At 37.9% G+C, this 17783-nt stretch overlaps 1 protein-coding gene across 2 annotated transcripts in view; it reads right to left on the bottom strand.

Annotated features, from left to right (window-relative positions):
- Positions 1–17783, bottom strand: part of PTN (pleiotrophin) — a 93571-nt gene that overhangs the window by 18755 nt on the left and 57033 nt on the right. For both annotated transcript variants that reach the window (XM_079785358.1, XM_079785359.1), the window contains exons 2-3: positions 3497–3612; positions 2422–2595 (exon numbers count right to left, since the gene is read on the bottom strand). In XM_079785358.1, the coding sequence (XP_079641484.1) occupies positions 2422–2595; positions 3497–3611 (289 nt within the window). In that variant the 5' untranslated portion in view covers position 3612. The remainder of the gene's footprint in view (positions 1–2421; positions 2596–3496; positions 3613–17783) is intronic.

Below are 17783 nucleotides of genomic sequence, written 5' to 3'. Positions count from 1 at the left end.
ACCTATTGAGACAGGTTATTTTCATTCAGCATAATTTCTTGGAGGTCCATCCAAGTTGTGTATATCAATAGCCTCTCCTTTTCATTGCTTAGTAATATTCCATGGTATACAGGGTGGGGCAAAAGTAGGTTTACAGTTGTTCATACAGAAAAAAATAATACACTAATCCTATATAATAAAGAGGTAATATGAAAATTGACCATCACTCCAACACACAAGATAGCCGCCCCAATGAGGTCAAAGATGGCCGCCCCCATGTGGACACACAATGGCCACCACAAGATGGCCGGCAGGGGAGGGCAGTTGTGGGTGATCAGGCCAGCAGGGGAGGGCAGTTGGGAGGGACCAGGCCTGCAAGGGAGGGCAGTTGGGAGGGACCAGGCATGCAGGGGAGGGCAGTTGGGGGCAACTAGGCCTGCAGGGGAGGGCAGTTAGGGGCAATTGGGCTGGCAGTAGAGCAGTTAGGCATCGATCAGGCTGGCAGGGGAGTAGTTAGGGGGTGATCAGGCAGGCAGGCAGGCAAGCGGTTGGGAGCCAGCAGTTCTGGATTGTGAGAGGGATCCCAGATTGGAGAGGGTGCAGGCTGGACTGAGGGGCACACACACACCCCGTGCACAAATTTCGTGCACCAGGCCTCTAGTTAATAAATAAAAATACAAGAATAAACTATGTTTCTCATACAACCATAAACCTACTTTTGCCCCACTCTGTTATGTACCACAATTTGTTTAAGCATTTATCAGCTGAAAGACATTTGGGTGGTTTCCAGCTTTTGGCTATTACAAACAAAGCTGCCATATACATTCATATATAGATTTTATGGGAACATAGGTTTTCATTTCTCTATGATCAATGCTTATGGTAAAGCCACTGCACAGCATGGTAAACACATGTTTAGTTTTGTAAGAAACTGCCATATTTTTTTCCAATATGGCTGTACCATTTTACATTACCATTAGTGATGTATAGTGATCTAGTTCTTCCACATCCTTTCTAACATTTGGTGTTATTTTTTATTTTAGCCACTCTGATAGGTGTAGAGTGTATAGTGATATCTCATTAGTTTTCATTTTCATTTCCCTACTGGGAAAAAATGTTGAACATCTTTGTAGGTGTTGCCACCTATATCCTCTTTGGTATAATGTTTGTTCATGTCTTTTGCTCACTTTATAACTGAATTGTTAGTTTTGAGAGTTCATTATCTGTAATAATGAAAGTGTAATATGCTAATTAGACTGGATGTCCTTCTGGATGACCTTCTGGACGAAGCCGGGGCTGCAAGGGAAGCCCGGGTCTTGGGTGCCTGCTGGTGGCCAGAGGGAAGCCCAAGTCCCGGGTGTCAGAGGGAAGCTGGTGCTGGCAGCGGGGGAAGGAAGACCTACTCTTGCATGAATTTCATGCATCAGGCCTCTAGTATATTCTACATACAAGTCCTCTAATATATACTATTAAAAACATTTTGTAGGTGGGCCTGTATGGTACCCACATATAATTTATGATCAAATGTATCTGATTTTTATCAGACTTTTATAGAACTTATATCCATCCATAAAAGTACCCCAAATGTTATAGAAAATTGAAAAGATATTGTCCTTCTTCCCTGGTCTATAAGCCAGAGTACATTTCTGTAGAACAATGAGAACATTTGGGGTACCGTGTTTCACCATAGTTAACAAAGATAAAAATTCAAGAATATGAAAAAATACACACATAGGTAATTGGGGTGTGCAATGGTGGGTTTAAAGTTAGATGTCTTGAAAGATTCCTTCTCAAATAGGTAGTTAAGGCCAGTGAGACTGGCAATAGTCAGTGGGGAAAAAATCCTTGAAAAATGTCTATAATCAGCCCTGCTGGATTCAATAAGTAAGTCTATGAACCAGTGTGGAGGGTGGGGAGAGATCAAAAGAGAAAGAGGGCCTGAAAGTAACAGAAAGAGATCAGGAGAAGGGGAAGAATAAATAAGAAAAGAAGAAATAAAGACACAAGGAACTTAGAAGAAGAACAGAAACGAAAGAGAAAAAGATCAATGAACCCTATTAGGAGGGATCAAGAGTATATTTTTGTTCCTATTGGTAAGGCAGCAGTACTTAATAAGGGACTATTTAACATTAGGCAATATCTGGAGACATTTCAGTTGTCATAGTTTGTGGAGGTGGGCAGTGCTAGCAGAAACTAGTGGGTAGAAGCCAAAGATGATGCTAAATATCTTACAATCCACAGAACAGACCCCCACAACAAAAACTATCTTGTCCAAAATGCTAGTTAGTAGTGCTGAGGTTGAGAAACTTGGGGGTTAGGCAAAATGTCTTGTTATTTTGTATCTGATAAAATAAACTTATTTAAAATAAATGGGAGTCAACCTCAAAAAGATATTTGGTGGAAGAATGCAAAGATTATGTCAGACTGGAAGATGAGACTCACCTCCAAACTGCTTCTTCCAGTTGCAAGGGATCTTACATCTCTGGGTCTTCATGGTTTGTTTGCACTCAGCTCCACTCCGGGTGCCCTCCCGGGTGCCCAGCCCACAATCTCCGCTGGTGGGCACACACACACTCCACTGCCATTCTCCACAGTCAGACTTCTTCACTTTCTTTTCTGGAAGGAAGGAGAAATAACACCAGAAAGCTCTTTAACTCCTACATAAAACTAAGTTCATTCCTGAGTGCCTTAATTACAGGGTCTGTGCTTTTTACCTCTATCTTCAGTGTCCAGTAAATAGTGGGAACCTGATAGGGGTTAGCGGAATGATTGAATCAATGAATGACCAAGACCAGGGAGAAAGAAAACTGTGGAAGGAGCTAGAACTAATATTAATTTAACTCTTACTATGTGCCAGGAGCTGTGCTAAGTGATTTACTGACACCTCTTAGAAGCAGACATTTCTATGAAAGAGAAGATGGTCAAAAACAGTTAAACCTAAAAAGTGAGAAAACATTCTATTCGAAGCAACAGTTGTCAGATTAGCTTTTTCAATGCAAGTCATTGTTCATTTCTCTGTTTTATAGACAGAATAGCATAATATAAATGTGGTGGAAATTGACTCCCAGCTCCACAGACTACTCAATGAGAGTGACATGGAAAGGGTGCATTAACTTCTCTGAGCCTCAGTTTCCTTCTTTAGACATAAAACAAAAATTCCTTGAAGGACTCTTTTTGAAGAGAGAGGCAACATAAGTAAAACACCTGCTTCCTGGTTAATGGTCTGTACATAATAGCTGCTAATATGATAATTATGTTAATGATCATCATCTATATTTCAGGACTTTACAGTAGCGGGGGGATGAGAAGGGATGTCGCTTAGGTTCCTTGAAATATTAGGAAGGAAAGGAGGGAAAGGGGGGAGGTAGGAAGGGAGAAAGAGAAAAAGGAAGGAAAGGAGACATGAGAGGAGAGATGAGGGAGTGAGGAAGGACGAGAGGAAGGGCAAAAATCAGGTAGTGGGATTAGAAGGACATTAATCAGTGAAGAGCCTTGCCTTCATAACCCTACTGCTTACCTGGTTTCTCTTTCTTGCCTGCTTCAGCAGTGTCCACAGCTGCCAAAATGAAAATGAATGCCAAGAAGGCAGCTGCAAATTTTCGACGCTGCTGCAGGTACTGTTGGGACTGCATTCTGGGAATAAACAGAGAAACAGAAGAAGGTGGTATCAGCCTAAGTCAGAGAGGAAGGTTCCTGGAACTCCTTGATGGAAGGCTCCCTTTCCATTTCTGGAATATTCAATTTTAGAAAGATCTGTATCAATTACCTTATGTACATTCTGTCTTGTCTCTCCACCAAAATAAGTTCTCTTTTGCAATCAGTCATGACAAAAATCCAACAGTTTGTGTAAGACTTCACCCACAGCCATTTGCTAAGTATGACTCAAGAAAGACAGAGCAAAAGAATTTTGATGGCGTGTGTTTGAGCAGACTCCTACAGTAAGTTTTGCTGACAGTGAGTGATGCTTGGTAATGTCAATAGCTATAGTCCTCTTCATAACTCTTGAGAATTCCTAGGAACAACCATAATGTTGAAGTCCCCATGGATAATTTGAATGGACACAATGAGTGGATTATCTGTGCAAAATTATGTTTGCTATTATCTTTAGATGTATCAGTATTGACTAGTATCACTGAAGTTTTTACCATTTTCCATGATCATGATTACCTTATTATCATCACTGTTCCATTATTCATTGGTCCACCAAAGATGGAAACACAAAACAGAAGTAGGGATAGCACACCTTTATATATACCTAGCAAACGCACAAAACACACGTGCTCAAATACTTCTAAATTATAGGATAATGAAGAGTTCACACTCACTCATAATTTGAAATTCTCTACATTTGTTATGAATAAAAATCCCAGAATAACATTAGAAAACTCCCTTAGAATTTGGAGTTACTTGTGACAGCTGAGTGTCAGAGTGTCAACATGGTCATCTGGCCAAAACAAACTTGAGAAATCTCTGTCCAAGCCCCAGGACAACCCACTTCCCAATGGCTACACCGAGGCATCAATTGCAGCAACTCACCTATTTCTAGTTTTACATTGCTAAACTTCTATTTTATAATTACTTTCAAAAAGCTTTCTTGTAATAAGTTCAATTCACTTAATTTCTGGGAGAAAAATCCCACATGAAATTATGTTTGAGTAACAGAATGGTCTATTAAAAAGTTATCATAACTGTAGCGTGAGGAAGGGAGGAGAGATACAAATTGGGATGAGGGTTGGAGAGTTAGTAAAATGGAAATGCACTCTACCTGGTTTTGATACTAATTTATAACAATCCAGAAATTAAGGAGTGGGTAAATGGTGCATTTCAGCTTTAGAAGTTCTAAGGAGAAATGCACACAAGTCTATGTGTATAGGGAGTCACCTGTGTAAAATATGTGATCAGGAACAGGTTTGAATTAGAGAATATCTTTCTTCTTCTCAACCTCTTCTCCCTTCCTTATGTGTTGTCAACATTCTGCTTAAGACTATATTTTGAGAGCTTAGATTTTTCTAAGTAGATAAAATGAATAAATATTATTTGAAAGAAGAAAGTAAGAGGGTTTAGAAAAGAGATGATTAAAATTATCCAAAAAATCCCAGTGTGCCCAAACAATACCCAATTAACATGCTGGTACCTTGCTGTTGTAGTAAATTCTTGAGTAATTAGTACATGTGTGGATAATGGGTCCCCCCCTTGTGGGTGATATTTGCATAGTTGATTATTTGTCCTTAGCATCAAGTAAAGGCAAAATCTCTCCCTGCTTATAGCCTCTATATACCTAATTTTATATTTGTAACCCTGCTTGCTCGCCAACAGAGAAGAGGCAAGAGAAATGATCTTAAGAAAGTGGTCAGGATCATGACTTACTTTTCAAACTGAGAGACATAAAACAGTGGAAGAAGAATGCTTGCTAAGTTGGCTCAGTTCTTTTGAATAATTTACTTATTTTTCACCCTCTCCTACTGCCAGCTTTGTTGTATTTACCCTGGCAGATTTAATGTCATAGGGTTTAATGGTTAAGTAGAAGACTATCATTGATGGGGGCTGGTGTCTGGAAATTATTATTGAGAAATCTCTATCACTAATAAGTCTGAAGCTCAATGATGAAAGGAACATAAAGAAACCAATAAAGAGAAAGTGTTAATTTATTGTCTCTTCTCTGGAAAAATAGCTGATTAGAAGAAAAAGAGAGCTCCCCCTTTTTTTTAACATGTTAATAGGATCTAGGAGTTTTAAAGATGACTAACATCTGGTGTAAACAGAAGACAAAGATGCAAGAATCTGTCCCATCGTGATCTCGGTGGAAGGACTAACATGGGATTTGGAAGCAGAAGCTTTGGCTCAAATTTTAGCTCCGCCATCTAATTTTTAGAATGTCCATGGGCAAAACACCACCACTTGAACCACTGTTTTGACTTCTGCAAAGTGGGAAGGATTATAGCAACTACTTGACAAGCCTGTCATGTAAAAGCAAGATATGGACATAGAGCTAACCAGAACATTAAGAAATATAGTACTACTTGATGAATAGAGTTAATTTATCCTCACTCTTATTACTTACTATAATGAAGTGCTTTTTAAGTAAGAAATAACAAGCATTACCCTCTGAGCTTCCTAATATAATCTAAAAGCAAAAGACAAAAATACAAGATAAAAATGAGAGAGAGAGAGAGAGAGAGAGAGAGAGAGAGAGATTGATTGAGATTTTAATGTCAGCTAAAGATTATCCAGCCTTTTCAAGGCACAATCTACCCTTTGACTTTCTGGAAAGCTAAAATACACACAAGGACCTTCATCCTCAGTATTTCTTTGGAGTTCACTAAGTCATGAGGTTCCATGTTGAGAATTTGGGGGCTGTTTCACCAGGAGCTACATGATATTTGGTTTTTGCTCTTTTGTGATATTAACAGTCATTGGTATTCAATGATTATTGATGGGATATTATGGACTGAATGTTTGTGTACCCTTCCTCCAAATTCATATGTGGAAATCCTCCCCTTCTCCATGTGATGGTATTATGGTACTAGGAAGTGGGGCCTTTTGGAGATAATTAGGATGAGATAAGGTCAAGAGGGTACAACCTTCATGAATGGGATCAGTGCCCTTACAAAATCCCCAGAGAGCTTGCTTTCTCTCTCTGCCCTCTGCCACATGAGGATACAATGAGGAGTTGGCAGTCTGCAATCCAGAATAGGGTTCTCACTAGATCCCAACAGTCCTGGAACCCTGATCTTGGACTTCCAGCCCCCAGAAGTATGGGAAATGAATTTCTGTTGTTGACAAGCCACCCAATCTATGGTGTGTTGTCACAGCAGGCTGAGCTGATTAAGACATGGGAGTCGTTACCTGGCCAGTGTGGCTCAGTAGTTGAGTGTTGAACTATGGACCAGGAGGTCATGATTCAATTCCCAGTCAGGGCACATGCCTGGGTTGTGGGCTTGATTCCCAGTGTGGATCGTGTAGGAGGCAGCCAATCAATGATTATCTCTCATCATTGATGTTTCTATCTCTCTCTCCCTCTCCCTTCCTCTCTGAAATCAATAAAAATATGTAAAAGAAAAAGACATGGGAGTTGCAAAATGGTGCCATTTTAATTCTATTCTTTCCTTTTAATTTATTAGTTGAGATAATTTCATAAGGAGATATTTTCCCTCACCTATTATTTTGTTATTGTTTACAGTTCATACAGAAATGTAGGATCAGTTCTTAATTCTTTTATTTATCTAATTTTTAAGATCATAAATTTGTTCATATTTGATGGATTTTTAAGCCATCACATTTTTATCTTTATTGAAGCTCTAATTGTCCCATCTTTGACCAGTGTAAGCTTCATTAAGTTGGCTTTTCACATGACCCTTGTAATCTTTCATTATGTCCCTGCTATCTGGTCCGTAAAGATGTTTCAGATCTTTCGGCACATTTCCTATCCCAGACTAAAATCAACCATTCTTTCAAAAAGCCTTGTTTGTTTTCATGGTAAATAATTTCTGGGCACTTGGGATGCTCAACATTACTGAGTAGGCCTTTAGTTCCAGGCTTTTTCCTTTTCTGAAAGGACATAATGTTAAAAATAAGTACCATAAAATTAATCATTTGATTTATCCCACATTACATAAACAGTAGTCTCAGAATAACAGTATTACTGCTAAAACCACCAATTATCAATCCTAAAAGCAGTTGAAATTACTTTTATTACACTATCTCCTTCAGCTCTCACCTGTAGGATTGCTCCATATCTACGTTATCACATGTTTCAGTTAATACACACGATGCCATCTCCCTTTCAGTTCTCATTAGTTTCCATTATAAAAGCAGCTCTATTCTTAGTGTTGACCAAAAGGCCTGTGCTGTCTCTCTAGGCCCGGGGTCGGCAAACTGCGGCTCGCGAGCCACATGCGGCTCTTTGGCCCCTTGAGTGTGGCTCTTCCACAAAATACCACGGCCTGGGCGAGTTGTTTTGAAGAAGTGGTGTTAGAAGAAGTTTAAGTTTAAAAAATTTGGCTCTCAAAAGAAATTTCAATCGTTGTACTGTTGATATTTGGCTCTGTGGACTAATGAGTTTGCAGACCACTGCTCTAGGCGTTCTGGTGGTCTGAAAGGATTCTGTGGTAGAATTTTTAGAAAAACGTTTAGAAACCTATTACTTGAGTTCTTGATGTCAACAGTTTATCTGGCCGGCCCTTTTGTCCTTGAGGGTAAGTTTTGCTGAATCTAACATCTTTGTCTCACAGCTTCTTTGTTTAAGGATTCAAAATACGTATGTTCCTCCCTTTTCCTTCACTACAAAGTGTTACTATTAAGAAGTCTAACAATAATCTAATTTTCTGTTCCTTATTATGTATTATTTTTGCTGAGATAGCCAAAGGATCTTTTTTCTTTAAGGTACAATAATTTCCTAACATATCACTTGGTATTGTTCATCTTGGGTCAATAGTCTCAGATAATGAAGGACTCTTTTAACATGCACCTTTAGATTATATTATCTTATTTTATATGAATGAGAGCTTTTAGTATTAGTTCTATAACCTTTCCTTGGCTTTCTTCTTCAGGATCTCATATTATTTGTGAGTTGATTCTTCTTTGCCTGTTTTCAATATTTGTAAATTTATCAAAAAAATGCTTTTAATCTGTTATTTTAAAAAGTTAAATATTGCTGGCTTTTATCTTCTAATTATCTTAAGGTATTACTTGTGTTAATTCAATCTTGTGTTCCTTCAAACTAGGAAGAACTAAATCTTCATTTATAAAATATTTTTCTTTCTATTTATACTTTTCACATGATTTCTGTCACCTCATTCCTGCACTTTTTTAATTATGATTCATGAGGTTCTTTTACATCTTGTATCATTTCCTTGTTTTCTAAATAATTTGAAGTAGTATATCACAGGCTTTTGTTTTTGTTTCTTTCACTGCTTTTAGGTATATTATTCTACTTTTTATTTTCCTTTTTAAATAGTTACTTTACAAGATATTTGACCTCAATACATTTCTCTATATCATATTTACAGCTGTTCTAGCTTCACAAAATTCCTTTTTCTGTTCTTTCCATATCATGGTAAAATGGGACACTATGTTTCTGAGATTCCCTGGTTTTATTTTCCTGTCCCTACTTTAGCTGGATCTTCTCTCTCTTTTGTTTCTATTGTTGCTCTCCTAATCAATTTTGATTTTATTACCAGCCATTTATCCTCACTATGGGTCCCTGTCCTGAATGAGTCACGGTGGAGTCAGCTTCTATTCTCAGATTGCCTCACCATGATTTACAGTGACGTGTATGGGCTGTTTCAGGGTTTCCCACTGTCGGGCCTTTCAGATGCTCTGCCGCTTCCCTCTGCCTTCTTTTGTTCAGACACCAATAGCACCGGGGTCTGGTTGTAGTGGTTGCTCCCACCCTCTTTTATTCCGAGGTTTGTAGGAAAGAATCTGTCTTGAGTTTTGCTTTTAAACCTTGTCCTTCGGTTTTAGTTTTGCTGTCTTTTGGTAGCTGCCCCATCTGTTTCTGTTTTTTTGGGGGTTTTTGTTAATGATTAACCATCTTTTTAAAATTTTTTAACTAGAGTTTACATTCAATATTATTTTGTATTAGTTTCAGATGGATAGCATAGTGGTTAGACAATCATGCACTTTACAAACAAAGGAAACGGAAACAAACTCATAGATACAGAGAACAGACTGAAGGTTGCCAGAGGGTAGGGAGCTGGGGAGCTGGGTGATAAAGGTGAAGAGATTGAGAAGTACAGATTGGTAGTTACAACATAGTCGTGGGAATGTAAAGTACAGTATAGGGAATATAGTTCATAATATTGTGGTAATTGTGTGTGGTGCCAGGTGGGTACTAAAAAATCAGGGGAAACACTTTGTAAAGTATATGATTGTCTAATCCATCTGTTTCTATGTGAGGATTCAGGAAGATTCCAAAGGTATCCTGACACTTTCTTCCTCCCCAAATTGCATTAAACATTTTGGGGCCACCTACCTCATGCCAGCCATTGAGCTGTATTCTCAGGATACAACAGTCACAAATGCTAAGGCAGACGTTTTTGCTTCTCATGAAGCTTGCACTTCAATAAAGTTTACACTGACACATAAATAGCCAATCATAATTCACCATGCTCTCGTACAAACTACAAACTGTCGTGAAGTATAAAGAATGGACAAGTATTTTGCATTTCACTTTCTTAACTGTAAACTAACTGAAGACAGGGATTAAATTGAGGCCAAAGATTTAATTTCCCTGAAGTTCTCTATGAAGCGAACAAAACCACTATAGCTAGAAATTCTGTTACAGAGCATTTACTATGAATGTTGTTCCTATAATTTTGGTCATAGAATTAAATGTCTATTTTCTCTTACTTATCATAAATTATTTTAATTTCGTTTAAGGAAAAGGGTTCAGCTTTCATCAGTCTGGAAGGTATTCATTTAGTTAACTATACTTACAGTATTTACTTAAAACAGGTCTTTACCTATAGCACTTCATAAATATTGATTTATGTTAATGTTAATTGATACTTGAATTATTACAAATAAAGTATCCATTTACTCAATTATTCACAAACTATGTAGTAGGTGTAAGAGTGGCATCCTTTTAGCATAAATTGTTCTAGGCAATGGAGACAAGGAGCTGAACAAGATGGATAGCATTGCTGACCCCACAATGCTTACATTTAATGAGAAAATTAGAAAATTACATGTGAACAGATGAACAAGTAAATATATGCATAAATAAGATAATTTCTGATTGTGGCATATCTTGTGAAAGAAATGAAAAAGATGATGTCACGAAGAATAATTGGAGAGAAGCCCTGGCCGGGTAGCTCGGTTGGTTGGCACATCCTCCCGTACACCAAAAGGTTGCCGGTTTGATTCCCAGTCAGGCCACATACTTAAGTTGCGAGTTTGATCCCTGATGAGGGTGCTGATTGAGCTTTCTCACATCGATGTTTCTCTCTATCTCCCTTTTTCTACCTCTAAAACAGAAAATAAATTAACAAAAATATATCCTTGGGTGAGGATTTTGTTTTAAAAAGAGTGACTAGAAGAGGACTATTATTTGGATTGCATGGTTATGGATGGCTTCTTCCATGACTGAGAAAGAGCTAGTGAAGTATGATATCTCTTACAGATAAATATTTTGCATCCGGGGCCCCCAATTATCACTTGCCATTCCTTATTATTCGCTTCTGAGCTGAGATGGTCTTCCCTTTGCCTCCGAGCTTTTACAATTTGTTAGGAATTCAATAAGTAGCCACCACCTTCTCCTGATTGACCTGTTCTCTTCTGGATCCACCAAGCTTTGACTAAAAATCAGCAACCAACAAGTTCTCACTCCTATTGGTTGACTGGTAAACAGCCCACTCAAACCTGAAACCTTACCGGCTTATCATCTGTGTTAGTATATAAGGTCATATTAAAAAAATAAACAAACAAATTATCGTTTTAAGAAATGTTCACCTTTACCAAGAATAATATTGGTAATCATTTATTTCACTTAAACACGAATATCCCAGAGTGCTCTTTTATTCATGTTTTCTGACTTGGTAATATGTTAGAAAATCCATTTTGACTAAAAGCATGTAGCCTTTTCCCCTATGCCCCCTATTAATATTTACAAGGTTGTGTAGGTTGCTTGAAAATTGCTTTCTACTTCAAATTCAACTCTAAATACACAAAGGCATTCAGGAATGAGAAATGAAAAAATAAATCAACTGAAACAAGTATTCAATGGAAATGGATTTGATTTTCCTTTATAATATGACTGTGATGTGAAGGTCTGTTTATTCAATTATTTTTTGGAGCCAAATGAGTTCAAAGGGACTTGAGTTGGTTGTATTATTTCTTTACTGCTTTCATTAGTTATAATCAAAAGTAACTGGATAAGGACTTTAAGAATTTTCTAGTTTCCTTTTAACCCTTTTTATACCTATCTGTTACAACTTGATATAGAGAGGAACAAGCATAGGTTTTAGAATAAATCAGAACAAAGATAGAATCCCACCTCTGGCGAATAATGAAGCAATACCTTTCATTTCTCTGAAACTTCCTTTCCTTTTCTGTAGACATAAAATCAGGTTTGTCCCACAAAGGTTTGAGATTAGAGATTGTGAAAAGTGAGCATCACAGACCTGGCCTATGGCACACCCACAATATCCTCTCTGTGTGCTTTCTGAACTTACATCACAGCCCCCTTGCTCCTTCATCTTTACCTGAACTAGGATAACACATTGACCTTTTGGAGGGAATCTATATATATAAAAGGCTAATATGCAAAATGTCCCCTCGGGAGTTCAACCTGGTGAACAGGAGTTCGATCACTTGCTATGATGTGCGCTGACCACCAGGGGGTGGCGCAGAACATGGCGGGCAACCAGCGGCAGCAGCAGGGTGCAGAGGGAGCAATAGAAGGAGGAGGCAGGGAGGCAGGGAGGTGGGGAACCTGATCGGCCTTGATCACTGGCCAGGCCTAGGGAACCTACCCGTGCACGAATTTCATGCCCAGGGCCTCTAGTTTTCCTATAATAAAATACAAAACACTGAATTTTCACTGAGCAAAACCGGCAATCCAGTTCCCCCTGTTACAGATGATCGTGCTGTCTCTAATTCAGCTTCCCGCTGCCTTGTTTCCTTCTTTCTGTTCTCCTCTGAAACTGTGGTGTCTATAATATCTCAAAGCTTCTTTCCTCCCAGAAATCCATTCCACTTTGTCTCTCTCAGTGCTTATAATGCGTTAAACCCAGGCACATTGTTTCAATCAATGGATCCCATGAGATGGAAAGTCCTTTCCCAAATCCCTCTACCTGGCAAACCCTCATCACCTTCCAAGGTCTAGTGCAAGGATTTCACCTTCAATAAAGCCTTTGCTGATGCAATACTGTCTGTCCTCTTTATCTTGGGAGCTCACTGTACCATGCCCATTCCACATCCCCTGAATGTACAAGAGGCACATTATTAACTCAAGCACTGTAGCATATAAAACTGGAAAAAATAACGTGAGCCTTCTAGAACATTATATTTAGTAATCATCCCTTTTTTAGGCTCCTTCAATTTCTTGTCTTCCATTACCACTACTAGCCGTTACTTTAACAGAGTTAGACAGTGTGGTGATGGCCAGAGGGAAGGGAGTGGGAGCCAGGTGGACATGGGCAAAGGGGGCAAAATGGGGACATCTGTAATAGTGTCAACAATAAAAATAAAATAAAATAAAAACATACACTGTCAGACTCAAAGCAAGTAAAGACTAACAACGCTGTCCTGCAAGGCAGACATTGAAAAATCAAGGAAGGTTCTTAAGATTCCTCACAGCTATTCGACTGGTTCCCATACACCAGCCATAAAGAAAATTCTCCTGTAATGAAGAACTACCAGCAATACAAGCCATGGACCTTTGGGTAGCCTATTAGAATGGCTGACATTTAGAACATTCTCTAGTGCTGCAGTTCTATCCAAAGCTTCTGAAATAATAGTATAATTTTCAGTATGCGCATGTGTGATTGTGCATGTGTGCATAGAATAGTGCACATAACACTTCTATGCATCTTCCTTCAGTAATAAGTCCTTTAAGGGACAGAAGACTATCTTTTTGTTGTTATGTTCATCTAAAAGTTTGAGAACAGTGCTTGACATATAGATATCACTTATATATTTGTTTAAAAAATGAATAAAACAGCACGATAATAAATAGCTTCGTATCCAATATAACTGACCACAGTATCTAAAATAGCACCAACTTCACACATCTTTGTGGCCCTACCTGGCTTTAATTTTTTCCTTAGCACGAATTAATGCTGGATGAATTATATCTTTACCTTTATGTGCTAATTATCTTCTCTTTGAAGAGGCAGGTCTCTGAAGAACAGTAGCAAGTTCTGGTTATAGAAATCATACTGCAGACGGAGGGTGGGAAAGCACACAGAAATATAAAAAGTCATCCCAGGGGATATACTGAGCACTGGGCATTCTCTGGGACAGTAACTAAAATACATTTTATTTATTTTTTGAACAGCTAAAGAGCCTTGGTTTGGGGGTAGCTTTTTTTTTTTTTTAACTTAAGTCAATTTTCTCCATAAAGAGGTTGGCAAAACAACCTATTGCGGTGGTTTGAATTTTGATGACTAAATTTGGAATGGAAAGCATTTCTAATGCAAGAAGTTGAATAAGCCAAACTTTTAGGTGAGGAATCATGAAACCAATTTGCAGTAAACAGTTCTTTTTTTTTTTTTTTTTTGTAAAAGAAGAAAATGTGGTATAGATAAACTGACGCCATAGCAGGCAAGCCTTTGAAATCATAATTATTATCAGTAAATATTTAGTGACCACCTGCTATATGCAACATAACAGGATAGTTATAAGGAAGATACAGGTGTGAATTACATTTAATCTCATGAATCCTCCTGATGGAGAACAAGACAATGAGAGCATAAACCATATTTTTTGTGTAACCAAAAGCAACAGTTTTTATAATAAAAGAAGAGTGTCTAATATTCTTGCCAGAATATCTTCTGCAAAATTAAGGAGACACGTCTCAATTTTTTAGCAGTAAAAGTCAAAAGAAAGGCATCTGCACTGGCAAACTAAATTAATTTCTCAATGCAAGAGTCAATAGTATTAATAAGTTACGGATAAATGTTCCATGTTGACTGAAAACACAAATCCATACTCATTCACCCTAGCTCAGTGAGAAACCCCATTAAAAAAATATGCAGATCTCAACTGCAAATAAAGGTACTTCTGTCAAGATTGCTAACACATTTTCTTACTCTTCTAAACACCTCAGGATAGTTTTATTCACTACTGAGTTCAAACAGCATCTCTGGTAACTGGTGGCTGTATTTGTGCAGATACAGTGACTCAATTAAAAACATAATTAACAAAGCAGCATGCAGATTTTCATGCTCACTCCTATACAGCTAAGCAATGAACACTGTCCCACATTAACTTGTATTTGGGGGAGGTAGAGAGTAAGTGTCAGATGGCTTTGTAAGGCAGAGGCTTGAGGCAGCACCAAGCAGCCACTGGGAGAAGCTCTTCTACTTTTGCCACAAAGTCCAACCCCTGGGAAGTGGGAATTGTGAAGAGCACCTAATCTCTGTATTGGTCTACTGCAGACTTTTAAATTTGGACTTGAAGAGGAACTGGTTATTACTTACTATGAAGCAAGACATAATAAAGAGAAACTGTAGTCAATAGAAATACATTCCAAGATGGCATAAAGGCTGGAATTAGCTGACAAGAGCACGGCAGATATGATACATATTATCAACAATTCCTAAGAGAAAATGGAAACACCACGATAATAAATGGGGAATCACAGCAGAAAATTAGAAATTGTAAAAAGGTTCAAATAGACACCCTAGAACTGAAAAATACATATGAAATGTTTGCTGGGTGGATTAACAACGAATTAGATACAACAGAAGAGTCACTGAATTTCAAAAGAGATCAAAATAAATGATCTAAGCTTTAAAATGGAGCAATAAATTATTTTTTTTTAAATGAAAAGTGCCTAAGTGTCCCGTGGGATAGTGTTAAAGAATTTCTCATACTCCAGTTAAGGAATTCCAGAAGTAGAGAGGGGAGGTAGCACCAGAGTATCTAAAGAAATAGTTATTGAAAACTTCTGAAACTGTATGAAAACATCCACCCACAGAACCAGGAAGCTCAACAACCCCCAAGCATGACAAATATGAAGAGAGCCTCACACAGGTACTCACGTCCAAACTGCTGAGCACCAAATCTAAAGAAACAAACAAAACAAAAACCCCTAAAAAAGCAACTGGGAGAGAAGCACATCACACAGAGTGGAACCACAATAAAAATGACAGATTATTTCCAAAAGTCAATGGAACAACATTTGCTAGCAGAAAAATATCACAAACTATACTCATATATTTCAAAACTGAGGGCAAGTAAATACAGTATCAGGGGAAAAGGCTGAAAAGATTTGATACCAGAATATTTTCTCTGCAATAAATTCTAAAGACAGTTGTAAGACTAAAGGGAAATATTATAAGGTTGTAGTATACTGAATATTTCTTTATCTATACTAATAAAATGGTAATATGCTAATTAGGTCAGATAGACAGGACGTCTTCCGGACAAAGCCACCGAGGCAAGCCGCCACTGCTGGGAGGGCCCATCACAGAGCCCCGGCCAGGTGGGCAGGGCCTCCCTCTGTGCAGCATTGATCACAGAGCCCTGGCAGGGTAGGCAGGGTGGGCAGGGCCTCCCTGTGGGCGGCGATCAATGGTGGAGCCCAGGCTGGGTAGGAAGGGCCTCCCTCTGCTCTGTGATTGATCCCAGAGCCCCAGCAGGGTGGGCAGGGCCTCCCTCTGCACAGCATGGATCACAGAGCCTGGGCAGGGTGGGCAGGGCCTCCCTCTGTGCTGGCTGCCATCGATCACAGAACCCCCAGCTTGGTGGGCAGGGCCTCCCTCTGTGGGGCATCGATCTGGGGGCTCCCAGGCTGCGAGAGGGCGCAGGCCAGGCTGAGGGACTCCCCTGAGTGCACGAATTTTGTGCACCAGGCCTCTAGTATATTATAAAGGTTAAAATATATATAATTAAATATATCTGTATATATTTTATACATGTATATAAATTGGTATACATAATTCAGATCTATAGGATGGATTGAAAGGCCTATATATGTACAATAATAAAAAGCTAGCTTTTATTATTTTTTAAATCGATAACTTATTTAAAGTAAAAGTAAATTGTTATGGGGTTTATAGCATATGTAGAAGTAAAATATATGACAACAATAAAATGAAAATGGGAAAAAGCGGAATTCTATTGTTTTGTGGAAATTTTTGGCATTTTACATAAAGTAGTATAATGTTCATTTTAAATAGAATCTTATGTATCAAGAATACATAGGGCAAATCCTAGAGAAACCTCTAAAAGAACTAATTCAAAGAGTTATAGTTAAAAAGAATGTAAAAATTAAAGTTGAAAACTTAAAATAAGGTTTGATTAGCCCAAAATAATCAGGAAAGGAGGAACAAAGGAATAAAGCACAGATGGGATAAAAAGAAAGTATATTTAAACCTAAACAGATGAATAATTGCATTTAATGCAAACAGACTAAACACAGTAATTAAAAAAACCACATACTGTCAAGCAAGCAATACAGAACCACATGCTACCTAAAAAGGATCCATTTTAAATATGTATTTATTATTATTTATTTATTTCCATGCACAATGCCTTTATTTAACATTATGGACAATCACATTAATAAAATGGTTACAAAAACAAATAATATGAGTAAAATAAGGGAAGGAAGGAAATTATTTTTAAAGGATGAAAGTGAAAGAATGGGAAAAGTTATTCCACAAAATCAGTAAACCATGTATACATCAAGACAGGGAGTTTTAACAAAATAAAGAGTGATATTTCATCATTAGAAAAGCATCTATTAATCTAGGGGACAATAATACCAAATTGGTTTGCCCATAAAATTTCAAAAGACATGAATTAACCACTAATACAACTAAAGAAATAGTAAGTTCCAGAATCATAACCCTGGGTTTTAAAAATCTCTCCAATGAATTGATATAAATAGGGGTGGAAATCAGTATGAGTGAACTTGACAATATCAAAGCCTTACAAGAGCTTTTCAAGAAAATAGAAATTAAAGCAGTCAGCAGATGCTCTTTCAATAAGTAGGAAGACTTGGGATTGCCCAAGATAGAGTAAGAATTGAAGAGGTAGCAAGAGGTGAGAATTTTAGATCTTCATTAATATATTATGGGTAGTAGCAGAAGAATTAAGAAGAAAGCAAAGATCTGAACCATGGAAACCAA

Source organism: Cnephaeus nilssonii, assembly GCF_951640355.1.
Source record: "Cnephaeus nilssonii genome assembly, chromosome: 12".
Classification (NCBI taxonomy): Eukaryota; Metazoa; Chordata; class Mammalia; order Chiroptera; family Vespertilionidae; genus Cnephaeus; species Cnephaeus nilssonii.
Note: the sequence above shows the minus strand (reverse complement) of the source record. Positions and strands in the feature narration are given on the sequence as shown.